Below are 23,296 nucleotides of genomic sequence, written 5' to 3'. Positions count from 1 at the left end.
ATATCTTCATATTAATACAGTTGTCAAGGAACACACAGACTCCGAGAGTTTGGTCATTTCAAGTGCAATACAGTTGAAATGTAACTGTTGTGGGTAAAGAGATAAACTGAAGAAATTGCAACCAGAGTGACTATAAATAATACGTCCAACATGTAATAATAGCGAATTCTTCTCTTCCAGATTTTAAGAGATGAATCGGAAGCTTTAGCAAATCAGACTTTTAGTTTGCACAAAGGCCTACAGACTCAGCCAGGACTCTAACCAGGAAGCTTTTATTACGTTTCATTTCATTTATATGGCACTTTACAAAAAAACACTGTACACTGTAATACCATAATCAATAGATTTGACACATAACCAAAGACTTAACTACTAAAAATGGAAGTGATATAAGCAGTGGAATCTAACAGTTGTAAGCATAAACTGATCTTACTTTTCCAAGCTATAGTGACCAGGAAAGGGGAAAAAGTCCAAGATGGACTTTTGTTTTCACACCTGTGTAATTGAGTTGTTTTTTTCTTAGATTCTTAGATTGAGAGCGTTGGCAGGGTTTTTGCAATATAATCATCACCTCACATGAACCACAATCTTCATGGGATACAACACCAACTGTCCAAGAACAGAGTGGAACCAGCACCCCTGAGGGCCGATCAGAGGCCAGACAGGGGACTGTTTGTTTACATTAGATTTTTTTTAATCATATTTGTCATCTGGTTAATGATCATTCATGCCAATTTTTAAGTTCAGTACTCAGCCTTCTCATTCGCACGTACAGCAGGCAATGTGATGTTGAAACATGTTTTGTTTATTACATTGCTGGGGGTCCTGACAAAGGAGGGGGGATTTATTTGGCGTTCAGAGTTATATATAAGAACCACCATTTGAATGAAGAGGGATGTGTGTGGACCTGAAGAACGTTGGAGAGCAATGATGCTTACTGTCAAGCTGCTCTTTGTGGTGTTTGCATGCCTCTGCGCCGTCGCCTGGGCATCGTCCAATCGCCAGCCATGTCGTAAGAGATTTATGCATTCTTTATCTCATGTTATAGAGTTGCTCAGTTTCTGTAATATTCTTGTTATTTATTCCTTAAAGTTGTCCAGAATTAGAATCAGAATATTTAGTAATTTCTCAGTTCAGGTTTAGTTCTGCTCTGCATTTGAATTTTGTTGTAATGAAAATAATGTTGTAATATAATGTTACATTGTATATTTTGTAGATACAGCCCCACTGACCAGTGGAACAATGAAAGTGGTGAGTTTTGAAGATACAAAATCAATGTAACCCCTAGAACCTAGAAATTCAGCAATGAGGAAAATTAAAAATGTTTTATTTGCCTGTCAAAAAGAAATCCCATTTTTATATATTTTTGAATTATATTTAAATCGAATTTGTAACTGTTATGGCCTTATGTATCTATAGATATTATTTTATGCAAAGAAGCTGTTTGCTCTGAATCTTCAAAAAGTGCTTAACATGCAATGTGTTTAAAGAACATATTTGGCTATGATAAAAGGATTTGCAAATATAATTTGTTTTTCCCTATCATAACAAGACCTTAAGACCAACTGAATACTTTTGAATTATTTTAATTTGATCCTTTATAAAGTTCATTTTTACTTTCTCTTGTCATTTAGGTTTCAACAGGAGGTCATGATCTTGCATCTGGAGAATTCCATTATGACTCTAAAGCAAATAAATTCCGTTTTGTGGAAGACACAACTCACGCAAACAAAACGTCTCATTTGGATGTGCTCATACACTTTGATGAGGTATAGGCTTCGCCAGTGACTTTTATTTCATGTCCTCTATTAGAGTTAGTGATTACAGCTTTAATTTAATGTTTAAATCTTTAATTTTTTGATAATATAAGACATACATTTTTCTTCTGCATCATACAAACACAGGGGGTGCTTTATGAGATAGACAGTAAAAACGAGAGTTGCAAGAAGGAGACTCTGCAGTTCCGTAAGCATCTCATGGAAATTCCTCCTGACGCCACTCATGAATCAGAGATTTACCTGGGCAGCCCCTCCATCACAGAGCAGGGACTCAGAGTCCGGGTGTGGACCGGAAACTTCAAGGAACTTCATGGTCATTACCTATTTTTATTTTGTGCTTGGTCTCTTCAGTTATTGAGGATTTGTTTTTCAATGTTTTTTTTCTTTTCAGCTCACTACTCCCTGTCAACCACTTCTTGTGGCTGTTTGACAGTTTCTGGCTCCTACTACGGTGAGAAAAAGGACCTTCACTTCAGGTAAACAAAGGAAAAAAATCTGTAGCACTGATTAAACATGTGAACAACTGTATACCGAATTCTGTAGTTTAGCAGTTTAATAGTCACTTAGCTGTACGCATTTCTGCTCCAGTTTCTTTGGTGTTGAAACGGAAGTTGATGACCCACAAGTGTTTGTGCTCCCGGCCCACTGTGATGGCATATCCTTCGAGGAGGCACCAGACGACCACAGCTTCTTCGACCTGTTCCATGACTGATGGAGATCAGACGATACCCAAATTGCCAAAGATGGCTACTCACAATAATAAAAAGAGCATTTAAATAAAAATATGTCCTGTATTCATCTCTCTCTCTTCGGTATGTCTACAGTTTCTATGACATTATCACATCTTTTCTAAATAACTTTATCTTTTGCAATTGTATCTTCACTCTATGATGAAGTCAATAAAGCTAAGCTTTCACTGAAAACCATGTTGATGTCTATTTGAAAATATACTCATACGGAATATTTAAAGGAGACAAATAATTACAAAAACATTTAACACACAGAAAGGAAAATGTATATTTATATTTTTAAGATGGATTTGAGTCGAAACCAGGTCAGAACTATTAATATATGTGGCTTAAAGATACGACCCACAAATCATTTCCCTACTCTAACTTTAGTGTTAGATCTGAAAGGTGAAGATTGTATAACACACAACTCTGCAATAAAGTAATAACACATAGTATAAAGAGCATACTGCAGGTCTAAAAAATGCTGTTATAGCTGTGTTAGGTCGCAATGACAGGGATGTTTAAAGGATGAATAACAAATTAACTCTTTACTTGGGGGTTGTTTACTGAAGTGCTACAAGATAACTGGTTTGTTCTAAGAAGAAATACTAAATAATTAAATGATGTTGCCAGTGTGTCTGGATCACTGACAGTAAGAATGTCATTTGTATGAAGCCCAATACTGTGAATGCCACATGGAACCTACATCTGATATCTGAGGTTTACCTTTCCAGAAAGATTTGAGGAAAATTCCCAGTTTCAATAGTTGGTGCCTTTTTCATTTTTTCACTTCTTATTTTGTGTTCTTTACATTAAGCATAGCATGTGGGGACTATTAAGTGGACAGATATAAAATTCACTTTATTTGTAAGTGTGTGTAACTCCTTGTGCATTTCGGCTTCTCTCTGCACTGTAGTTGCCATTATTGATTGGATAACAGTGACCGAAAACCCCGCCCACCGGAAGTAACGGTGCACTTGTCAAACACTGTACATTTTAACAATGGCTATAGCGCACGTTGCGACTGAATATGTATTTAATGATTTTTTATTGAAAGAACCCAGCGAATCTAAGTACAAAGGCGTGCGGCTGGAACTGGCCTTGGATAAACTGGTCAGCTTTATCGCGGTTGGGCTTCCTTTGTTACTCATTTCACTCGCATTTGCACAAGAAGTCTCTGTGGGTCAGTAAAACATCTAATGATTTGTACTGTACCGTTACCTTATTGACAGTATAAAGGACTCATAAATGAACGTAACATTGGATCAGTTACGTGGATAAGCTGTCTCAATATTGAATGAAACGTCAGAACAAAAGAAAAAAGAAAGAAAAACGCTAAACTGACAATGTTTTGTTAAGGTTAGATAATGCTTTATAAATTATATTTTGATCAATGAAACAATTACGATTAGAGCATGCTGTGTGTTAATCCAGAATGGGGCGTCAGCGTGCTAGTGATGTGCCAGTTTACAATCAACTGGAATCTATACAGTATATTACAAGAACGCACATAGACTATTATTGTTGCGCTTACCATTATCTATTTATAACAAATGCACTGTGTGAGATAAGTTATCTTTCATTTACTGCGCGTTATCAGTCTACTTGTTTTACTTCCAACGTTACTTCTTAAAGCAGAATAGGCTAATAGTCAGCCGTCTTAAAACGAGATTGAGTTAAATGAAACCCATGTATTTATGCACGCAACCTTGATGCATATTAAGCTTAAAATATAACAACTCCATTGACAAAAATGTCGTTTTAAATATGCTTTTAGGTTCCCAAATCGCCTGTTTTCCCCCCACCAGCTTCTCATTGCGGCAGGCTACATATGTAGATTCCTTCTGCTGGGCTGCAGTGGAGAGTCACTCCACAGACGATAGTGCCCCCCTTCGACTACACAAGGTACTGTTATGAGAGCTGTGTTTAATTCTTTACATGAATGGCAATTTCGTGTAGTCACATTTAACATATTCAGAAGTTCATCAGTTCTTGTTCTTCACTCATCTGTCTCTTTCTCTGCAGTTCTTTCCTTATATCCTATTGCTGGTCGCCATCATCATGTACATTCCTGCTCTGTTGTGGCGTTTCACGGCTACCCCTTGCCTTTCCGCTGACCTCAATTTTATCATGGAGGAACTTGACCGTTGCTACAATCGTGCAATCCGCCTAGCCAAGAGCCTAACATCCAACCTTGATGGCAAAGACACTGCAGAAGATCCACACAGGTATGCTGTGACATAACTGTTGAATAGCATCTATAATAAAATAAAATACATTTCTTGCTTGAGTCCTTGGGAACAACTGCTAACTTTGCTATTATGTTCCTTTGTTAATCATTAATACCTTCTGTATGGTCCTCTAATATAATAATAGGGGCCTGCCCTATTCCAAAAACGTCAATATACTTCAGGACACTTAATACTAATCTTTAATATAATCTAATCTCTCCGTTTCACATTCTCTCTCCTGCTTTTGCTTTCTCTCTCAGTGGTATTGAATTGACTGAAGGTTGTTTTAAGTACCCTCTGGTCGAGCAGTACCTAAAAACAAAGCGCGCATCATGGGCTTTGGCAGCTAAATATCTTCTTTGTCGGGTTTTAACCCTCCTCACTTTACTGCTTGCCTGCTTTTATCTGACATACTACATCTTTTGGGTGTCACCAAGTGACCAGTTCTCCTGTCACCTGCGCACAGGTGCGTGTGTGTTTGTATTCAGTAGATTTGTGTCAGTGAATGTTTGTTTTTGCATGCAAGGAATAAAGTTTGACAAGGCTATAAATACTGTATAAGTGTGTTTCTTGATTTGTGTCTGATAGTTATTTGCTAGTATTTGTGTACTGAAATGTTTATGTTTATTTTGTCCCACCTGTCTCCAGGTATATTATCAAATGAGACTGAGGTACCAGCCGCAGTTCAGTGTAAACTGGTGGCAGTGGGTGTATTCCGCCTCCTAAGCTGCATTAATGCGGTGATGTATATAATGTTAGTACCTGCTGTGGTCTTTTCTGCCCTTCAACCTTTTTTTGAACACCAGCGTGCCCGGTTTCTTCATCCATACCGCCTATTGCCTGCTTTCGGGCATGCCCTCGATTTAGAGCCTACAGGTCGGCGCTATGATGACCTCAGCATCTATCTGCTGTTCTTGGAGGAGAACTTGAGTGAGCTTAAGAGCTACAAATGTTTGCAGGTCAGTGTATTTATGATGTTTGATCTCTCTTTGATGACTCTTTTCTGATTTAGATTGGGGTTTTTGTGTATGCAGGTATTAAAGCTGGTGTCAGAGGAAGGAGATGCAGCGTTTGACACCATGTGTCTCCTCAGGACTTTGGGACAAGTGAGGACTGACATGGTGGACAGGAAACGATCCCAAACAGTCGATGGAAAATCTCCGTTAACTAGAACAGAAATAAGTTCTGAACAGATAGGTAAGCGTGTCATCGGAAAGGTCAACTTAATCTGGCAGACATTTTTCAGAAATCAGACTACCAATTCACGATTACACAAAAGCATAATAACAACAAAAGCAATTTTGGGGTTTTATTTAAAAAAAGAAAAGACAACGAACAACAACAAAACATAGTATTCAAATATTTCTATCAAACAATACCTCAGCATTTTATACTGTGTCTATATTTTTAATCTCTAGATGTTTCCTCTGTTCTGCTGGATGATGGAGTACACACAGAGAAAAGCTGCAGCTGTGTGAAAGATGTGAGACACAGGGTGGTCTGAATTTTTACTATAATTCTCTCATGTTCGAAGGTTTAAACCTTTAAAACCTTGGTTTTAAAATCTATACTGCTAAAACTGTGAAAGGTAGTACATCAAATATTATTTTATCACCAGTCCACTTAAAATAATATTAGAATACTGAGAACTGCACTAACAAAACTGTGACTGTTTATTAATACTGTATAAAAGTTTTTCTGTAAATTGAATGTGAATGTAAATAACATACCAGAATATGCAATGCTTGAAACTTACGGTAAAATATTTAACTGCTTAAATTTACTAAACAATGTGATCTGGTGGTTGGCTACAATTACCATTTCGCTGCTGTCCTTTTGAAAACTTGTATCTCCATATGTATCTTTGCTTAAATCATTAGCAGGGCCGTGCACAGGGGGTTGGCCCGGTGGCTAGAGCCACTGCCCCTCTGCCCTCATCGACTGAGGTGCCCCTCTTCCCATCGCCCCTCTTCCAATCGCCCACCGCTCCGCTCAAAGTATTCCGCTCCAGGTTTTCCCACTCGCTCCGCAGCATCACTCACAGTGTCTGGGCAGCGCGCTCTCTGTCTCTTGAAACTGAGAGTGAACACGACAGTTAACGAAAGCTGTCGCATTGACAGGTCGGTTATGCAAGAGACTGTGGTTTAATCTGCAAAATTTGTCATTTGGTATTATTTATTTTTTTTGTATTTCAGTAATGTTTTGCTCTTGGTCTTCTACTAGTGCTAACAACTTGTACAACATATCCGCGTTTTTAGAATTAAAGTTAGCTGCTTGTCTAATCAAATGATTGTACTCAACGATCAGATTTAGATAATGTCCTGTTGTTGGCACACTTTGTAGACAATCCCCCCCAAATGTACAACAATGCCTTCACAAAAAAGAAGACTGAGAGAGAATGAGCGAAGGGAGGCTGTTAAAGGCAGTTCAACACTGCAAACATGGATTCAAAGCTCCAGTTTAATTCTTGTAAATGTATTTCCCATTGTAATCACTTGTCTTAGTTCTGACTAACACATCATAGGCTCTAAATGAGTTGTATATTGAAATTAAATGTCTATTACTTATCACTCCATTGAAGATGAGGCAGAGGCAGGCTCAGAGAGTGAGGGAGAGCTCATTGACCATCAATCAAATCAATTCAAATCTTATTTATATATCGCTTTTCACAATGTGCACTGTTCCAAAGCAGCTTTACAGGGGAAAATAAGAAAAACACTAAAAGGGTCAAACACAGTACATGAATAGTTTAACTTGATATATAAACACCTAGTAAATAATATCTAATGTCAGCAGTCTCTCGCTGGTTTATTTTGCATATTTGCATTAAGTGAAAGCTTTGCTGTAAAGATGTGTCTTTAATCTACATTTAAATTGAGCGAGTGTGTCTGATCCTCGAATAGTATCAGGAAGGCTATTGCAGAGTTTAGATGCTACCTATGAGAAAGCTCGACCCCCTTTGGTGGACTTAGTTATTCTAGGTGAAAAAAATGTCTTAGGTGGAAAAAGGCTGTTTTTATTTGAGATGTGATTTCGAAATGACTGGTTGCTGTCTAAATAACGCCTAGATCTTTTAATGTATTTGTTGGAGTAACAGTACATCCTTCAACTTACATCCTTCAACATCCCAGAACAGCACGGGTCCTAGAACCAATCCCTGAGGTAATCCATAGTTTACTTGCGTTAGATTTGATGATTCCCCATTTAAATAGACAAATTGATGTCTGTCTGACAAGTAAGATCTGAACCATTTTAGTGCCTGTCCCTCAATACAGGTATAATTGTGTAAGCGATCTAGAAGTATGTTATGGTCTACGGTATCGAACGCAGCACTAAGGTCAAGCAGGACTAGGAGTGAGATGTTGTAAATCAGCCACTTACAGGTAAGTGTTGTTAAACTGGCTGACAGTAAAGGATTCTGAATATGCTAGAGTTTGATAAAAAGAAAGATAGACATTAAATTATTTGAATGGTAGAGTAGTTATATTACAAGAACATAAATTGAATTAGCACTAAGCCTAACAATTGTATTTGGGATATGATTGTTATTCAAACTCTCTCTATTAAGATGAAACTGCCTCAGAATAAACTCAACAGAGTCAAAGTGAAGGTCTTGGAACTGAGCCAGAGACAGAAAAAGTTCAGAATGAGAAAGAAAGGCAATGCAATGAGACAGAGAGGGAAGAGACAGACGCGGGCAGGAAGAAATGGAGAGTGAGGCAGCCACTGCCATGTACACAAGGGAGAAAAAGCCAGAAGCATTTGAGTTTTTGCTTCAGTTTCAAAATCCATCAGATCCTGTGCATGTAAAAAAAAGACAATATAATGTGGTGCAATGAACAAGTACGTTCTTTTCAGGGACAGTGGTATGAAGAACACCCCTGGTTAGAGTATGTTCTATCAAAACATCTACAATAAAGTCTAAAATGTATTTGAGCGTGTGCCGAATTCTTTTTTAATTGTATATTTTCTAATAACTGGATAATTTGTGTTAACAAGCAACTACCCCCTTAGTGCCCCTTTTTTGGTTTAGGCCACTGCCCCTCAAAATGTCTGTGCACTGCCCTGATCATTAGTAACCATTTATTTTTGTCACTGATTTTGGCAAAAATCGAACCAATTAAAAAGTTGAACCATTGTCAACACAGTATTTATTCATTGAAAAGTACTGTGTTATTTCCATTTTCTAAAAACACTGCATTTGGACATCCAAGGTTTTGGAAGGACAGCAGCAATATGCACCTATTTGATGTGCATGTTGATGATGCCTTATATCAGTTGGAATGAGGTATACAGTATGAGATACAGTGTAATGTGTGTATAATCTCTCTTTAAATGTTTGCTAACAAACAAACACAAGTTATATATTCCACGAGTGAAAAATAAGAAAATGCTTAAATCAGTCCAAATATATGCATCGTTTAATAGCAGTGATATACTGTAACTGGCAAGATGTAATCTTGTTTTTTTGTTTGTTTTTTTCAAGCCAATACTTCAATACTAACAATTTTATTGTTTTGATATATGGCTCATGTGATTGCAAAATGAAGAAAATCTTTATTACCCTGAGGAGGCATTGTATAGTATAGGATTAAGAAAGGAATAGTGAGAAATATTGCCTAATCACTGCCTAAAAGCAATACCTAAAAACTGTACAACTGAAATGTACATTAGATTTGTTTGAAATGTTTTTTTACTTTTCTATATATGGGAGCTGTTTTCTGTAGTAAGTTTAACTGTAATAATAATGAAATTGAATACTTTGTTATAGGTGAATTGCGGGTATGATTTAAAAAAACTTTTTAATGATTTGTTTTTATTGTAATTGTTTGTGTCATTTCATACCTCCTTTACACTAAAGAAATTAACAATTGTAAGAAATATTTTATAATGTGGCATTTGTTTACTGTTAAAAGACTTATAAATATTTTAAAGTTGTCAACAGCATTTTCAACCACATCTCTCACAACTTTCAAAAAACTACTTTAAACCCATTTCTTCGGCGAATACTTGACAGACAAATGAAAGAAAAAACAGGTACACTAACCCTCTTCTCTCAACAGGTAGTGGTCTAGCTTTTGTTGAAACTAGTAACTTTGTATTAGCACCTAATGTACTATTGGTCTTTTATGACATATCGCTTATTGCTCCCTGAACTCTTTGGAAGTCTCTTTGGATAAAAGCGTCTGCTTTGTTTCAATATAAAATGTAAATGTTTCAATATAATACGAAAATACAATACAATAAAAAGAAATCAGCACTGAGTACTAGCCCTCCAAAAAGTCATGCATGCACATAGTTTTTATGTTTTCATTTTTTACAGTTTAAAAATATGATTTTATTCCAAAAGTGACACATAGTAAATAAGCAAATAGACATGAACGATGATAGGTAAAAAAAGCATTCGGAAAGTGTATTAGCCACAAACAGTATACAGGATTCTGTTGAATATCCTCTGTAGAATGGAAATACATAAAATCTTTGTAAATTTGGAAATCTACATCCTTGCTTAAAAAGGTCAAACCAAAAACGTCACAAACATTACCGGTGACTAAGGCTAAAGCTTTTATCTATTTCCATTTTCCCAAGAATAAGGAACTCGTAAGACATTTTGCTGATCTACCATTTTGCTGGAAATGTCCCAGCTGTCACCTTCTTCTAATTACCCAATATTCTTCATTCAGATCCATGAACAGGTCACACTATCGCTCAACAACTATTAACAATTAACCAAAGCTGACTTTAGCTTGACAACACAGCACACACGACCTGCATGAGCACCAGAGCATGTTTGTCTTTTCTGAACGTAATACTCATTGGGTGTTAATGTCAATTGGTTGGGTAAACACAGCTAATGTGGCATATGTGATTGGACAGTCACTTTAAGGAGTTAGAGTGTTTTTGTGCACAATAGACTCATTTTCCGCTGATTCAGGCAAATACTGCAGAACTTGTGTGGATATAAAAAGGAGAAGGACATGCAGAATGTCCCAAACCATATCACCTCTCTCATCTGTTACCATCTAGTCCTCAGCTTCAAGAACAGGTAAGGGGTTGACAGGATGGGAAATTTACAGTACATCCTTCTTATTGAAGCATTATTTTCAGAGTCTGTTAATAAACTAGTAACACAAGTACTTTTATTTTTACTAAAAGTGCTTTCTTTTTCTCAGGGTAATAATGGCATTGTGGCTCCAAGCTGGTGCTTTCTTGTTGATTTTGGCCATCTCTGGTGTCAATGCTAATCCAGGGGCTCCACAGCACCTGTGTGGATCTCACCTTGTTGACGCCCTTTACCTAGTCTGTGGTCCAACAGGCTTCTTCTACAACCCCAAGAGAGATGTTGACCCCCTAATGGGTAAGATCGAAATTGTTTTAGTAGAAAAGCTTTAAATAGATGTGTACTAAGAGATTCTAAGTAGTTGAAAATACATTGTGTATCAAAGAGCGTAAAATAGTCTCTGTAAAATGTCAAATACATGTCATACAAGGTCAGACCACAAAGTACAAACAATATCGATTAAATCTGATGTCTATTTGAAAGATTTTAGCTGCAAAGTAAAACAGAAAATGAAAACTATACACGTTTCTATAGCAGTACAAGAGAGCCTGACCTGTGCGATTTTCCTTTCTCAAAATTAAATTTGGCTCAATTTGTAACTTTTAATATTATGTTCCCTGTTGTTATATTCTTTTTCAGGTTTCCTTCCTCCTAAATCCGACCAGGAAAATGAGGCGGCTGACTTTGCATTTAAAGATCATGCTGAGCTGATGAGAAAGAGAGGCATAGTGGAGCAGTGCTGCCACAAACCCTGCAGCATCTTCGAACTCCAGAATTACTGCAATTAAATTACTTTCCCACCTGTTTACAGACAGGTACCAGGTGCCTTAATGACCTTGATTTGTGTTTTTCATAGAAAATAAAAACTCATCAAATACGGTATGTGTTTTTGCTGACTCTACGTGGTATATTTGTTTTTTTGTTATTGGTCATGGTACAACTATGTTTATCAATTTTTTCACATCCCGCTATAGACATTACATGTTATTCAAGACTAGCAAATGCATATGACTTCTGCCAAAAACTAAACAAATCTTGTTTAGTGACACTAAACAAAAGACAATGTTTGGAAACATCTAAACAACCAAACAATAGAATAGACTACAGAGTAATAATAAACATGGAATCTGCAGAAACTATGGTGTTTCACAATACAATAAAGTGTCTCTAAACCAATTATTAAATCAAATCAAATCCTGGAATGAATGTTCTACAACTCTGCTACTCAGAAAAGGACCATTTTAAGCATGCTATATGGTTAATTTGTGTTATGTCTGGCTGCTCATGCAAAATAATTTCCCCACAGGGGATAAATCCTTTCTTCCTTCCTTACCTACCATGCCCTTTCCATTCCAACCAATGCTCATATATCTGACATGGTAATCATTGTCATTTAGCGGATGAATTGTAGAATAGGAGTAAAGATTTTTCGCATCTCCCAGCACTGTGGTATAATCATAACATTTTGAAGAGGCTCTTTATCTGAGCAGTATGTCACTTTGGCTCAGAGGGACATTTTCTATAATAGTATGTAGTTTGAGAAGCATCCATCTCTGCAGTCATCTGCAAAGCTTTCATTTCTCTGAAATCACTTAGAAAACGGCTGGCGATAAATACAAAGCTTGCTTTTTTTTTTTAACAAGATATTAGGTTTCAGTTGCAATTCTTTTTCTCACTAAAGTTTCTTTACACCATGTATTAGGCAGTTGTTCCTTAAAACTTCTGTTCTGATAGTATTAAAGATATCTTATCATTTTTCTTATTTCTATACGGTTTGTTTCTTACATGCATTTTATGTAAAAGTGATTTGCATTAATTCACAATTGAAAAAAACGCTACAAATTTGAATTGAATTTGACAATGTCTATGTGTGGGGTGCTTCTAAATACATTAAAGGCTGCACTACTCAAGTTATAAAAAAGTATAAAAATGTAATGTCACACACTAAGACATCACAGATTGTTCAATTTAGTGTCATAGCTGTGAAAAAGCACAACAATCAACAACATGTTTAAGAAACCACAACAGAACATTAGTCATGTAACAAAATTGATTTATTGTTTGTTGCCCTCCTGACCCTCTTTCAACACAGGATCATTTTGTTACGGTTTTTATCATTCGTCATAATTAATTCATCTTTTAATATTTTAAATACTGAAACCAGAAAAAAGTATCCTTGTAAAGATCTTTATTCTTGCATGCTACTAGCCTAACACTAATAAAAAATGTAAATAAGAACCAAGAGACAGTACCAATACTTTTATATAGTTTCTTCATAATTAAACCAGTTTTTCATGTTCACGCAAAGGCTCTGTGTTTTGCGTTGCTAACACAAAACCAGGCCATCATAGTTGCACAAGATAAAAGCCACATAACCGCCATTCTTTCAGCTAAAAATCTCAATGCCCTTAAACAAATGCATCTTCATGTAAAACATTAAGGTTGTCACTTTCCAAAATTAAAGGCAACAAACTTCTCACTGCGGAAATTACTGCTCTGCAAATATAAATGAAAGGCACCAGGAAGGTGGCGTAATGGGTTGGTTAATGCACACAGGAGGGAGAGTTAAATCAAGAATGAATAGACTCTATACAGACCCTTTCCCAACAACCATGCCCACACTGGAAGAAAACAGCATCATTTCATAGTGTCAGTTTTTAATTTTTTCATCTCTTTCAGAAATCCTGTTTTTACCAACAATGTATCACCAACAGATCTTTAAAAGATTAGAACACATACAAAAGAGTCATTTACTCACCTTCATATCATTGAAACACAAGCAAAAGCATTTTCTTTTTTAGGTGTAACAGAGCATGTCTCAAAGTCTTTCACAGGATTATTATACAGTATATAGCTGTGGTACAACATGAGGATGAGCAAATGGCCGAGCTCCAGTTTTAGGGTAAACTAGTCTTTTCATTATGAAAATGTGCTAATATTTTCTGGTCAACAGCCTCATATCTGCTGATGAAAATGTGGCCACAGAAGGGTAGCAAAACATTCATTCACAAGGAGCAAAGTGTCAAACAATTAACATGGGCTAACACCATGTGTTTAAATCAAAGAAATTCAGCTGATCCAAGTCAAACTTTTAAAACTAGTTTTGTGGAATTTAAACACAATCCATATGCAAAATTATCACACCCAGTCATTCTGACAAATCTATGCTAAATGGCAGATACTTTGAAGCGTAAAAATTTCACAAACTTTTATATACACAGTAAACAATCTAAGGTGGCAGACCAGAAACTGACACAACTACCCCAGAATTGCCTCCAGGTTCTTATTAGTAGTGTTATTTTTTGAGATTCCAGGATGACAACATTCCACCCAGAGTATAGGTGAAACTAAAAGCATAACTCACTGGGCTGTTGCTAATACTTCATATTACGGCTTTAACACAAAACAATGAGAGAGAAAAAAAAAACATTCAAATTTCCAGAGTTTTTTCAGTTGTAAATAAAATCTAAACCAAAGTAAAAACCCCAAGAAGCTCTACTTTTAGATAAACACATTAAGAGTACAGTGGCATTCCTGAAAGGGTCTCATTTCATTAACCATCTCTGTTAATCATGATTTTCTTGACTAATCAAACTACAGCTTGAAGAGAACTTGCATTTAGGTATAACGAAAAAGGAGGGCTGTAGCTACGAATTCTACAGTTCCCACACGGTTTGCTGCATGAAAATCACAATATGTAAGGAAATTGGATACTTCAAGTAACGCTGAAATAACTTCAGGTTTGTTCAGCCTGGTGAAAAAGCAGCAAATACACAGAATAAAGTGAATAACAAACAAAAAGCCAAATCATTCATTATGGGTTGAGCACAATAAGCGTGTTTGTCAAGTATCTGAGTTGACATGCTCTTTCCCATCCCAGTCATGAAAATATTTACAACTGGTGTTGAACCCTCGTCAGCCACATTGCACTACTTTGGTACTTCAGCTTTTCTACCTTGGCTGGATAGAAGCAGGAAGCAGTGGCATTTCAAGCAAAACATACAGTATTGAAGAAAAAATCCTTCATGGTTCAAGAGTAAAAGGTAATATTCATACAATCTAGACACAATGAGCTAATTAATCTTTATACATAGTGGATTTGTCCAGAAGAATTTAGATAGAACATGAGATGCGAAAGTTGCCATTCTGATCAAGCTACATGGAGATGACAGTGAAGAATTGTGACTTAAGGTTAATAAGGTCCAAATTTAAGGCTGTACAAAGTCCAGGAACATACTATCAGCAGACAAAGACATACTATTGAACCAAAAAACATCCAGAGTGAAATTAAGTCCATGACTTAAATCTCAATGAGTCTCACTGCTTCACATTCACCTTGAATGTTCAATGAACAGTGGCAACTGTAAAACCAATAATTATTCAGTGTTGCAGTTCACAGACAAAAAGTGCTTTAGATCAAGTAAAAAAAATGGAGTTCTTAAAACAGTCAGACTGGACAACAGGCCTTCAAGACCTCATGTTTTTTTTAAACAGAATCCAAAATTAAGGTGTCAGGGTTTTGAATAGCTGAATCTAAGGCTAAAGTTTAAGGGTCTGAGTAAATCTGCCTTCTCCGTGATGTCAAGCCCCTCAGCAGCTCTGAAGAGCATTCCCTTGTGATATCACTGCCATTTAAATCTCAGCCTTCAAAGGAAAGGGCACACCCTGTATTAGCTGAATTTATGAGCAGAGATCCACAGGAGCCATTCAGCAAAAAAAATCCTCACCAATGTCACATTCTGGCTTATCAGGTGTCAAAACGTCCAAGTGTTGAAAGCATGCATAAACGTGTCCTGCAAAATTAATGCTAAATGTATCTTTTCAAAAATGTTTTCAATAATAAAGTCTGTTTAACTAAATGAGGCGTGGGATATGAATCAATGATGAAATATGGTTACGGCTAATGTTAATTCAATTGTTCTCCCAAAACATATTTTAAACGAAAAGCTGTACAATGAGTAAGTGCTTCATGATTCTTTCATGACTGTAATGTCCTATACAACAGTTTTATATGCTGTACAGGTTCAGAGAGAAAATATATGGGGGCACAGAGTTACTGCTATAAAATAAATGTAACCGAGTACGGAGAGGCAAGAGAACAGCAAATTTCAAAGGTCCTGTCCATTTCTTTTCTGATTGGAGCATCTATATACACTCTGATGTAGTTTATGTCCATAATTTTGACATGGTGATCTCAAACCACCATAGTTGGTTTCATAGATTGTTCAGTTCATCGCACAGATGTTCATCTGGTGTATATTGGTATTATTTGTGTCACTCCCAAACAGAAGTCCTGAAAGCCCAGTACACTTTTTTCACGTATAGCATTGACCTAAACAAGCTCTGTGTTAAAGGCATTGTGTAGAATATGTATAAATAGCTGTCTAAGCATGCATTGTAGTTTGTGTGTCGAGTTTACTAAACTGCAGGCCATGTTTCCTCTCCACTCATAGCGTTTGTGGTTCTGTAGGGGCTGGGTGTGGGCTCTGAGGGGGAGAATGTGGAGGCGAGTGCAAAAGAGGGGAAAACCGTGAGGTTGGAGGGCAATAAGAAGGTGGGGCTGTGGGGGATGGGGGCAATCCAGAGGGCACCAGAGGTCCAGCAGGTGAGAAGGGGCCAGTGGGTGATTCAGCAGGAGGTTGGTTGTAAAAGAAGAAAGCACACTGATGAATAAATGTCTCAATGATTGTCTGGTAGGTGCGAGTAGCTGTCAGAGCATCCATAGAGGTGAAGTCTGGCCGCATCAGTGTAGGCCAGAAACAGATGGACAGATTTTCACTGGTCATTAAGTTGACTCTGTTCCACTGACTAACCCTGGGAGAGGAAAATAAATCAAGTTTCAAGACTCATCCTTGTATCTTATCTCAAACAGTTAGGAAATGCATTAAATGTGGTTCCATACTTGTTTAGATGGCCCATAACATGTTTGAAGACATCAAAATTCTCTCTGGGAAATCGCCTCAATACATCCTTCATAGTATGCAGCCTCTGTTCTCTGTCATTAATTTCTATAGACAAAATTCACATAATTAACTAAAATAAAGAGGATTTAAAAAGAGAATTGAAAGCATAAATGTATTCTTACTGAAAGCTTCTATCAGCTCAACCTGTGAGCTATAAGGAATCAGAGGATCCGGCAGCTCTGAGAAGAAACTTTTCAATGCCCCAGCAACTGTGTTCACAGTATAGTCTTTTTCCACTAGATCCAGATTGTGGTCTAATAATTAGAAAAAAGATTGAATAATCAGCTTGAAAAAAGCTCTTTGTCCGCCATTGAAAAGATTTTCTGTTATTTATGACACAACAGTTCTGCACACTTTAGAAGTTTTCCACCATTTACAAAGTCTTCATTATTAAAAATTGTTTGTAGGGCTTCTGTTGACCTGCAAAAGGAACAGCATTTACAGAAAAAACATATAAAGTCAAAAACAAAAAAATATTTTGTACATATAAAGTCTTTGACAAATTTCTCAGATATTAAGTTTAGAATGTTGTATTTTTATAGAAACCTACCCAAATTGGGAAATAAATATAAAAGAACAGATTTAATGTTTTTTTTGTTTGTTTGTTCAAAAGCCGAGGCTGTTTTCCTCACACTTAATGCACTATACATTCATAAAAACAAATCGAGGGGGGGGGGTGCGGGGTTGGGGCATAAACGTTTTGTGTAAAAGATAAAAAATGCTTGCGCTGGCTTGCAACTTCATTACAGTTCACAGAGTTAAATGCACATTTTCAACATGCAAACTGAAAACCTTTTACAGAACAAACAAAAACAAACATCTTCATGCTAACATTATTACCAACCTAGCTACAACAACTCACAACAGTTTAACAAACTAAAAACATATTCAGCTTACCCTGTTCAAACAGTCTCTGCAAAGTCTCTATCTCTGACTTATTTCCACTTACTCTGTAGATACCCTCTGTGGTCAAACCTTGGGAGAGTGAGAGACCGAGCCAATATTAGGTACAGGTTAAGTATCATGTGCTTCAGGCTATGTAACAAAATGCTAAATATGATCAATTCTAAAATTAACATTACAATTACAAAAGCATGACACCAGTTAGAAAAGAAAAAATGAAAGCAATCAAGTGACACATTCTCAATAGTATGCCCGGGTGTCCTTTTTAACAGCCACAGCCATTAGGCTTCTAAATTTAGCGCAACATTGTGATACAGATAAGCTTATATGGTGTTCAAATCACATCTCTGATGGGGTGAGTTTGATGGTGAAATAGCAGAAGCAGTAAGTGTACCTGTGGCTTCAATATAACGTATACACTTGTCAATGAAAAGTGGAATAGGTCGTTCAAAGGAAACCACGTTAACCAGAGGCACTCCAAAGTAAGTACTCTCCAAAGGCTTAGAGATTGAATGACGAGGCTTTGGTCTTGTTTTCTGAAATACAGAGACAACTTCATTACAATTACATATCATTACACCATAAAAGGCTAAGGGAGGTTTGTAAAAAGAAAATGATCACAATATTAAAAGTGAAAAATAAATAAATAAAACTCACTTTGCCTGGTCGGCGAAGACTTTTCAGTATGTTCCTCTTTTTGGGATCCTCTGCTTCTTCGTTAAGTATGTCTCCCTTCAATCCTGAAACATCATCGTCTTTAGACCTTGTGAGTGTGCCAATCTCATCATCGCTACCAATAGAAAAACTAGTGCGGAAATTGCTGAACTTCCCCAGCCGTTTGGAACGATCACGGTAGAGTCGCGGCTTCACCCTTGCTGCAGAGAACTTGCGACGTCTTTCCAAAGAGCTGCCATCCCCTTCACTGTCTGAACCATTGCCTCCTCCATTAGAGTGCATCCTGTTGGAATTGCGGATGGTAATGATTTTGCCCTGTGTGCTGTCATGTGGCACAGAGTAAATGCTGTCCTCGTAGTTGGCCCGTGGCTTTGATACAGCATCCACTGGCTCCGCATAGTCTGAAGGATCATAGTCTCCTCCAAGAGGCCAAGTCACATTCGATGTAAGAGACCGCCGATGGCTGACTGAATCTATATAAGGGTTGAAATTTGGTTTTCTGAGGTCAAAAGCGACACTAGGTTTGGGTCTTACTTGAGGAGGGATTTTATTGTTTAGCTTGTTCTCAAAGGAGCTAAGGTCTGAGATAACCGAGAATGTGTCACCTGAGTCCAAGTCAGGTAGTTTGAACCCACCATGAGAGGTAAGTGTGCCATCATGGTAGGGCGGAGAAGCTTCCATGTCCTCCTCAGAATCTAACAGCATTGTGACAGGGCTTGGGGAGCCACAGTGTGGAGAATACACATTCTCATTTGTGCTTGAGGCTTCTGGAACATTTTCATACATATGACTGGCCTCAACAATGGTTCTCTTCTCTAACACTTCTGAAAAAAATTGTTCCAAGAGGTCGAATTTGTGTAGTCCTCTGCTAGGGCCACAGACTGTGCTGCAAAAACGTCCCTCAATTTCATGTGCCAGATCCTCACCTTGGACTAAAAACTCATGAGCAGAGTCTAGAAGCTCACTCTGAGTTTCTCCCACTGCAAGCAGTTGAACAGGGATGATGTCTTGAACCTCACACAAGAAGGCACACAGGGTTTCAAAAGAAGCCTTGCGACACGGAGAGTACACAGCAATGTAACCATGCATCAACCTACTTTTACGTGTGGCAAAAGCAGCATGGTATGACATTAGGGATAGCTCAATTGTATACTTGTTGCCACCAACTGTCTGTTCCAGCAGCACCGAAGTGCCACTTGCCTGGGGAGAGGTCGGCTTGCAGTGCTGAGGGAGCAGGAATGGCGCAAGAAGTTGATCAGTGTCATAAGAGTCTCCACACATTAGGCACATGGTAATACGAAAGTCAGCGTCTGGGCCATGGTCTTGCTGTATGTCTCTAATACATGTAGGCAGTGGAGGTGCAGGTGGTGAACCACCACGTAATGATGAAGTCCTTCTCATTTCAAGTAGACATTTCAAGACCTGATTGATCTGCCTTTCGTTCACATTTCGACCATAGCCGCTGCCTGGGGAGGCAGGTTCCAGGAAGTTACATTGCAGTTTTATTGATACCTGCTGACCCTGTGATATTAAAGCTTGGGCAGTCTCCCCACCTATGTCTCCTAGTCCTCCAACACCTCTTTTGGTTATTAACAAGAGTGAGAGAGGAAGTTGAGCAAAATGGTTATCCTTTCTGCCAAGCGTAGAGTCTCGCAATTTCTCGATACTTTCAACAATATATGACAAGGATTCTTTTGAATTGTACAAACACAGGCATCCGTGGGGAGTGAATGTGGCTGTATGAAACGAGTTAACAGGAAGTCTAACATTGCCCTCAATGGGTCGAAGGACAAGCTCATACATTCTACCTTCAAGCAAGTAATGATCATCATTGGTACATAATGCTCGAATCTCATTGGCCAGTTCTCTTGCTAGACCATCTTTGCCCAGGATAACAAGATTAATCCTATCTATCTTTACATCAGTCATATGTGACTTTCCAAAAGAAGGGTATTGTGCAGGGAAGCACAAAGCAAGCATTTGCTCAATTTTGTTGTCAACACAGTGTGGGCAGTTGGGGCATGTTTCCTTAGTAGGGTGATACACAAAATGGATGTGCTTTAAGACCAAAGCATCTCTCTCAGCTTGCAATTTCTGCAGTGCCTTGAAGCGTTGTTCTTCACCTAACACTTCTTGAATTGCACCCATCTTTTCTTTACTTGGTTTGGCATCCACCTCGAGTTCATAGAAAAGCTCAGAGTACTCAAGTAGGAGCTCCTGAAAATCCTCTTTTGCTTTGTCTATGATTGCTTTTTGGTGCCGGTTATAAATGTCCAAATATTCAGGCTCCTCAAGCCACAGGTAAAAGTCTTCGTTCATGATGAAGCTGCGTGCCTCCTCCCAGGGTTTGCCAGGGGTAACAAAGGGTGAAGATGCCAATTTAGCTTTGAACTCATGACGCATCTGGGCACGCTTGCATTCATTGCGCAGGTGTTCAAGGTGTGCGTCAAAGATGATTTCAGCAGCTGTTGTATCCAAAACATCAAACGGGATGCGCTCATCATCCATGTTGTCAAGATGTGGTGTTTCTTCCCATGGTGCATCCTCCAATACCACAAACCAATGGTCAAAGTCTTTTTTAGACTCAAGAACCTTCTGAACCCCAGACCAGCTCAAATGCTCTATTTCATCCAACTCCGACACCAAGCTACTCAAGGCAAGAGGTAGAGTGCTCAGGTATCCTTTGCGACGCCTTTCAGTGTGCTCTTGCTTCAGACGGTGAATATGTTGTTGAAAAAGCTTTTTTGCTTTGCCTGTTCCTTCTAAAAATACATACTCCTTGTATTCAGGTGATGTCTGCATTCGTCGGCTGATGTTGGGCCAAGATTCATTATGATTCTTAACAATGTGGTTCACCAACCATTCATAGCGGTCCTTCGCAGAGGCAATCAGTTGACTCTGATGTTTTAGTGCTTCAAAGTAAGGTATGATTTTGGGCTTACCTCTACCCTTATCTATGAGCTGGATCAAGGTGAGGAAAGCCATGTCAACATTGACATTAGACCGCGCGGAAGTCTCGACAACCGGCAAGTTCTTTTTTGTAATGGCAAAAGTATGAGAATCCTTTATGTATCGCTCAACACCCTCATCGCACTTGGTGAGAACCAGTACAATTGGCTTTTTTGTCTTGCTTAAGTGATTGTACAAGTTGGTGACGAACTTCATTTGATCATCAAAGTTGCGATTCATACCCCGACTCACATCGACACAAAGCAGAAAGCCATCCACCTGCAACTTGCCTTCTGGCATTTGCTTTTGTTCAAAGTCCTGCTCCAGCCCCAACTGATCAGTGCAGAAGTACATGAGTTTTTCTGCAGAAGCCAGTTTGGTGGAAGCAGCCCTTTTGATGTAAGGCTGCAAAGCTGTGCTTCGATGGGGCTGGAATGTCTGGTCATCGATGAATTCTGTCTGCTCGACTACATGCATCCTACTTTCTGCACCATCTTCCAAAACTCGTCCTACCTCTCCCCAAAACAGGAAATGGTCATTGTTGACAACCCGGCCCCCAAAATCACTGGTGCTTAGCACAGAAGTGTGATCTAGATGGAAGTTGTCCGCACTGGGACGGACAAAGCGATTACAAAGGCAAGATTTGCCAACTCCACATTGGCCTTTTTCCTTTTCGGTACCCGACAGGCCAACAACAACAAGGTTGTAGATCGGCATCCGGGATTCTTGTTTTTTAGCCATCATCATTGTATACAGGCATTCATCTTGTTATGCCCCAAAGTTTGACAGTGACAGAATCTTTGGAACATGTCCATAAAATGTTAATCAGTGTATATGATTTACAACAGGCTTTAGGGACAATGTTTCAATCATCCTTTCGGGTCAAGAAAGGTGGTTGCTGAAATGAGTGCTGACCAATCAGAGATGGTTACAGGGGGAACTGAAGAACTGAAAGCAGAGGCAGAAACTGGGGTTCATCCTAAAAGAGAAAGGAGGAGAGAGAACAAACCAATTACTGGCAAAATTGTGTGCTTCATCTGCCCAAAAGGCTGTTTGCATAGAATGTAGCATAAAACAGAATTACCCTACATTGACACTTGTCCCTTTCAAGTATCTCAAAGTATATTTCACCAATAACACTCAATAGACTTAGTAAACATTCATATGAGAATATAAAATAAAAAGCTAATTTGAGTAGATTCTTTGTCAGATCTTTGTCTGAAATTGATAGGATGCCTATTGTGGCAGACCTTAATATACCTACAAGTGAACTACAGAACACTTAAACACAATGTGTTGCAAAAAATGCAATACGATGAACCCGATGTAAACACTCTTGATTTAAAAAGTACGGCATGCCTACCATATAGACCTAATTCCCAAAATGGCTTACTGTATAGTTGGCAAAACTACCATACATGTATTCGATGGTGACTATATAAAATGATGTTAATAATATATGATTTTATATTATACATTTATAATATAAAATAGCATAATAGAGATTGATCTTCATTTTTCGTTTTTTTCTAACCATAGGAAAAATATTTTTGATGTATTTGTTAACTAATATTTACTTGAACATAAATGAGATTTCACTGAAAGTATTTCTGCATACATGCTATGTATAAAATCTGATCATTAACGACTGACATCAATTGTGTTGTAGTACATTATTTACATAATAGTATCCTGTTTATCAATTAAGTTAGTCTGTATACATTTCCAATTATTTATTTCTGATTATAAATTGAATAGGGTTTTCAAATGATAAATCGTGGCATCCAGAATAAAAATTTGTGTTAACAGAATGTGTCTATGTACTGTGCATATTAATTTTGCATTTATAAAGACAAAAACATACACATACATGTATATATTTATATTTACCATTGATTTGGATAATTTCCAAACGTTTATTCATTTTTGTATTTTATATATATTTTAATATGTGTGTAAAATGTGTGTGTTTTACATTAATATGCCAAGTACACAGACATAAATT

The 23,296-nt window shown here is 37.8% G+C and overlaps 4 protein-coding genes across 4 annotated transcripts; 3 read left to right on the top strand and 1 right to left on the bottom strand.

The window, feature by feature from the left end:
• Positions 1-909: 909 nt before the first annotated feature.
• On the top strand, positions 910-2,490 carry epd (ependymin; the record flags this gene model as incomplete). Its single annotated transcript, XM_079471187.1, has 6 exons — positions 910-1,012; positions 1,217-1,251; positions 1,635-1,769; positions 1,905-2,091; positions 2,170-2,254; positions 2,367-2,490. The coding sequence occupies exons 1-6, from the start codon at positions 928-930 to the stop codon at positions 2,488-2,490; spliced, it is 651 nt and encodes a 216-aa protein (XP_079327313.1). The 5' UTR covers positions 910-927.
• Positions 2,491-3,470: 980 nt separating this feature from the next.
• Positions 3,471-8,669, top strand: panx1b (pannexin 1b). Its single transcript, XM_079451123.1, has 7 exons — positions 3,471-3,692; positions 4,287-4,414; positions 4,535-4,737; positions 5,001-5,206; positions 5,389-5,699; positions 5,775-5,937; positions 6,159-8,669. Exons 1-7 carry the CDS (start codon positions 3,512-3,514, stop codon positions 6,242-6,244), a joined length of 1,278 nt encoding a protein of 425 aa, XP_079307249.1. The 5' UTR covers positions 3,471-3,511; the 3' UTR covers positions 6,245-8,669.
• A 2,081-nt stretch (positions 8,670-10,750) lies between these two features.
• ins (preproinsulin) lies at positions 10,751-11,589 on the top strand (the record flags this gene model as incomplete). Its single annotated transcript, XM_079476133.1, has 3 exons — positions 10,751-10,786; positions 10,914-11,098; positions 11,441-11,589. Exons 2-3 carry the CDS (start codon positions 10,921-10,923, stop codon positions 11,587-11,589), a joined length of 327 nt encoding a protein of 108 aa, XP_079332259.1. The 5' UTR covers positions 10,751-10,786; positions 10,914-10,920.
• A 1,256-nt stretch (positions 11,590-12,845) lies between these two features.
• Positions 12,846-22,068, bottom strand: arhgap35b (Rho GTPase activating protein 35b). The gene is made up of 6 exons (XM_079450652.1): positions 18,325-22,068; positions 18,062-18,203; positions 17,662-17,739; positions 16,887-17,018; positions 16,704-16,809; positions 12,846-16,615 (listed from the first exon to the last, which is right to left on the bottom strand). Exons 1-6 carry the CDS (start codon positions 22,036-22,038, stop codon positions 16,249-16,251), a joined length of 4,539 nt encoding a protein of 1,512 aa, XP_079306778.1. The 5' UTR covers positions 22,039-22,068; the 3' UTR covers positions 12,846-16,248.
• Between the last annotated feature and the right edge of the window lie 1,228 nt (positions 22,069-23,296).

The sequence above is a fragment of the Barbatula barbatula genome, assembly GCF_947034865.1.
Source record: "Barbatula barbatula genome assembly, chromosome: 2".
In the NCBI taxonomy this organism is placed as follows: Eukaryota; Metazoa; Chordata; class Actinopteri; order Cypriniformes; family Nemacheilidae; genus Barbatula; species Barbatula barbatula.
Note: the sequence above shows the minus strand (reverse complement) of the source record. Positions and strands in the feature narration are given on the sequence as shown.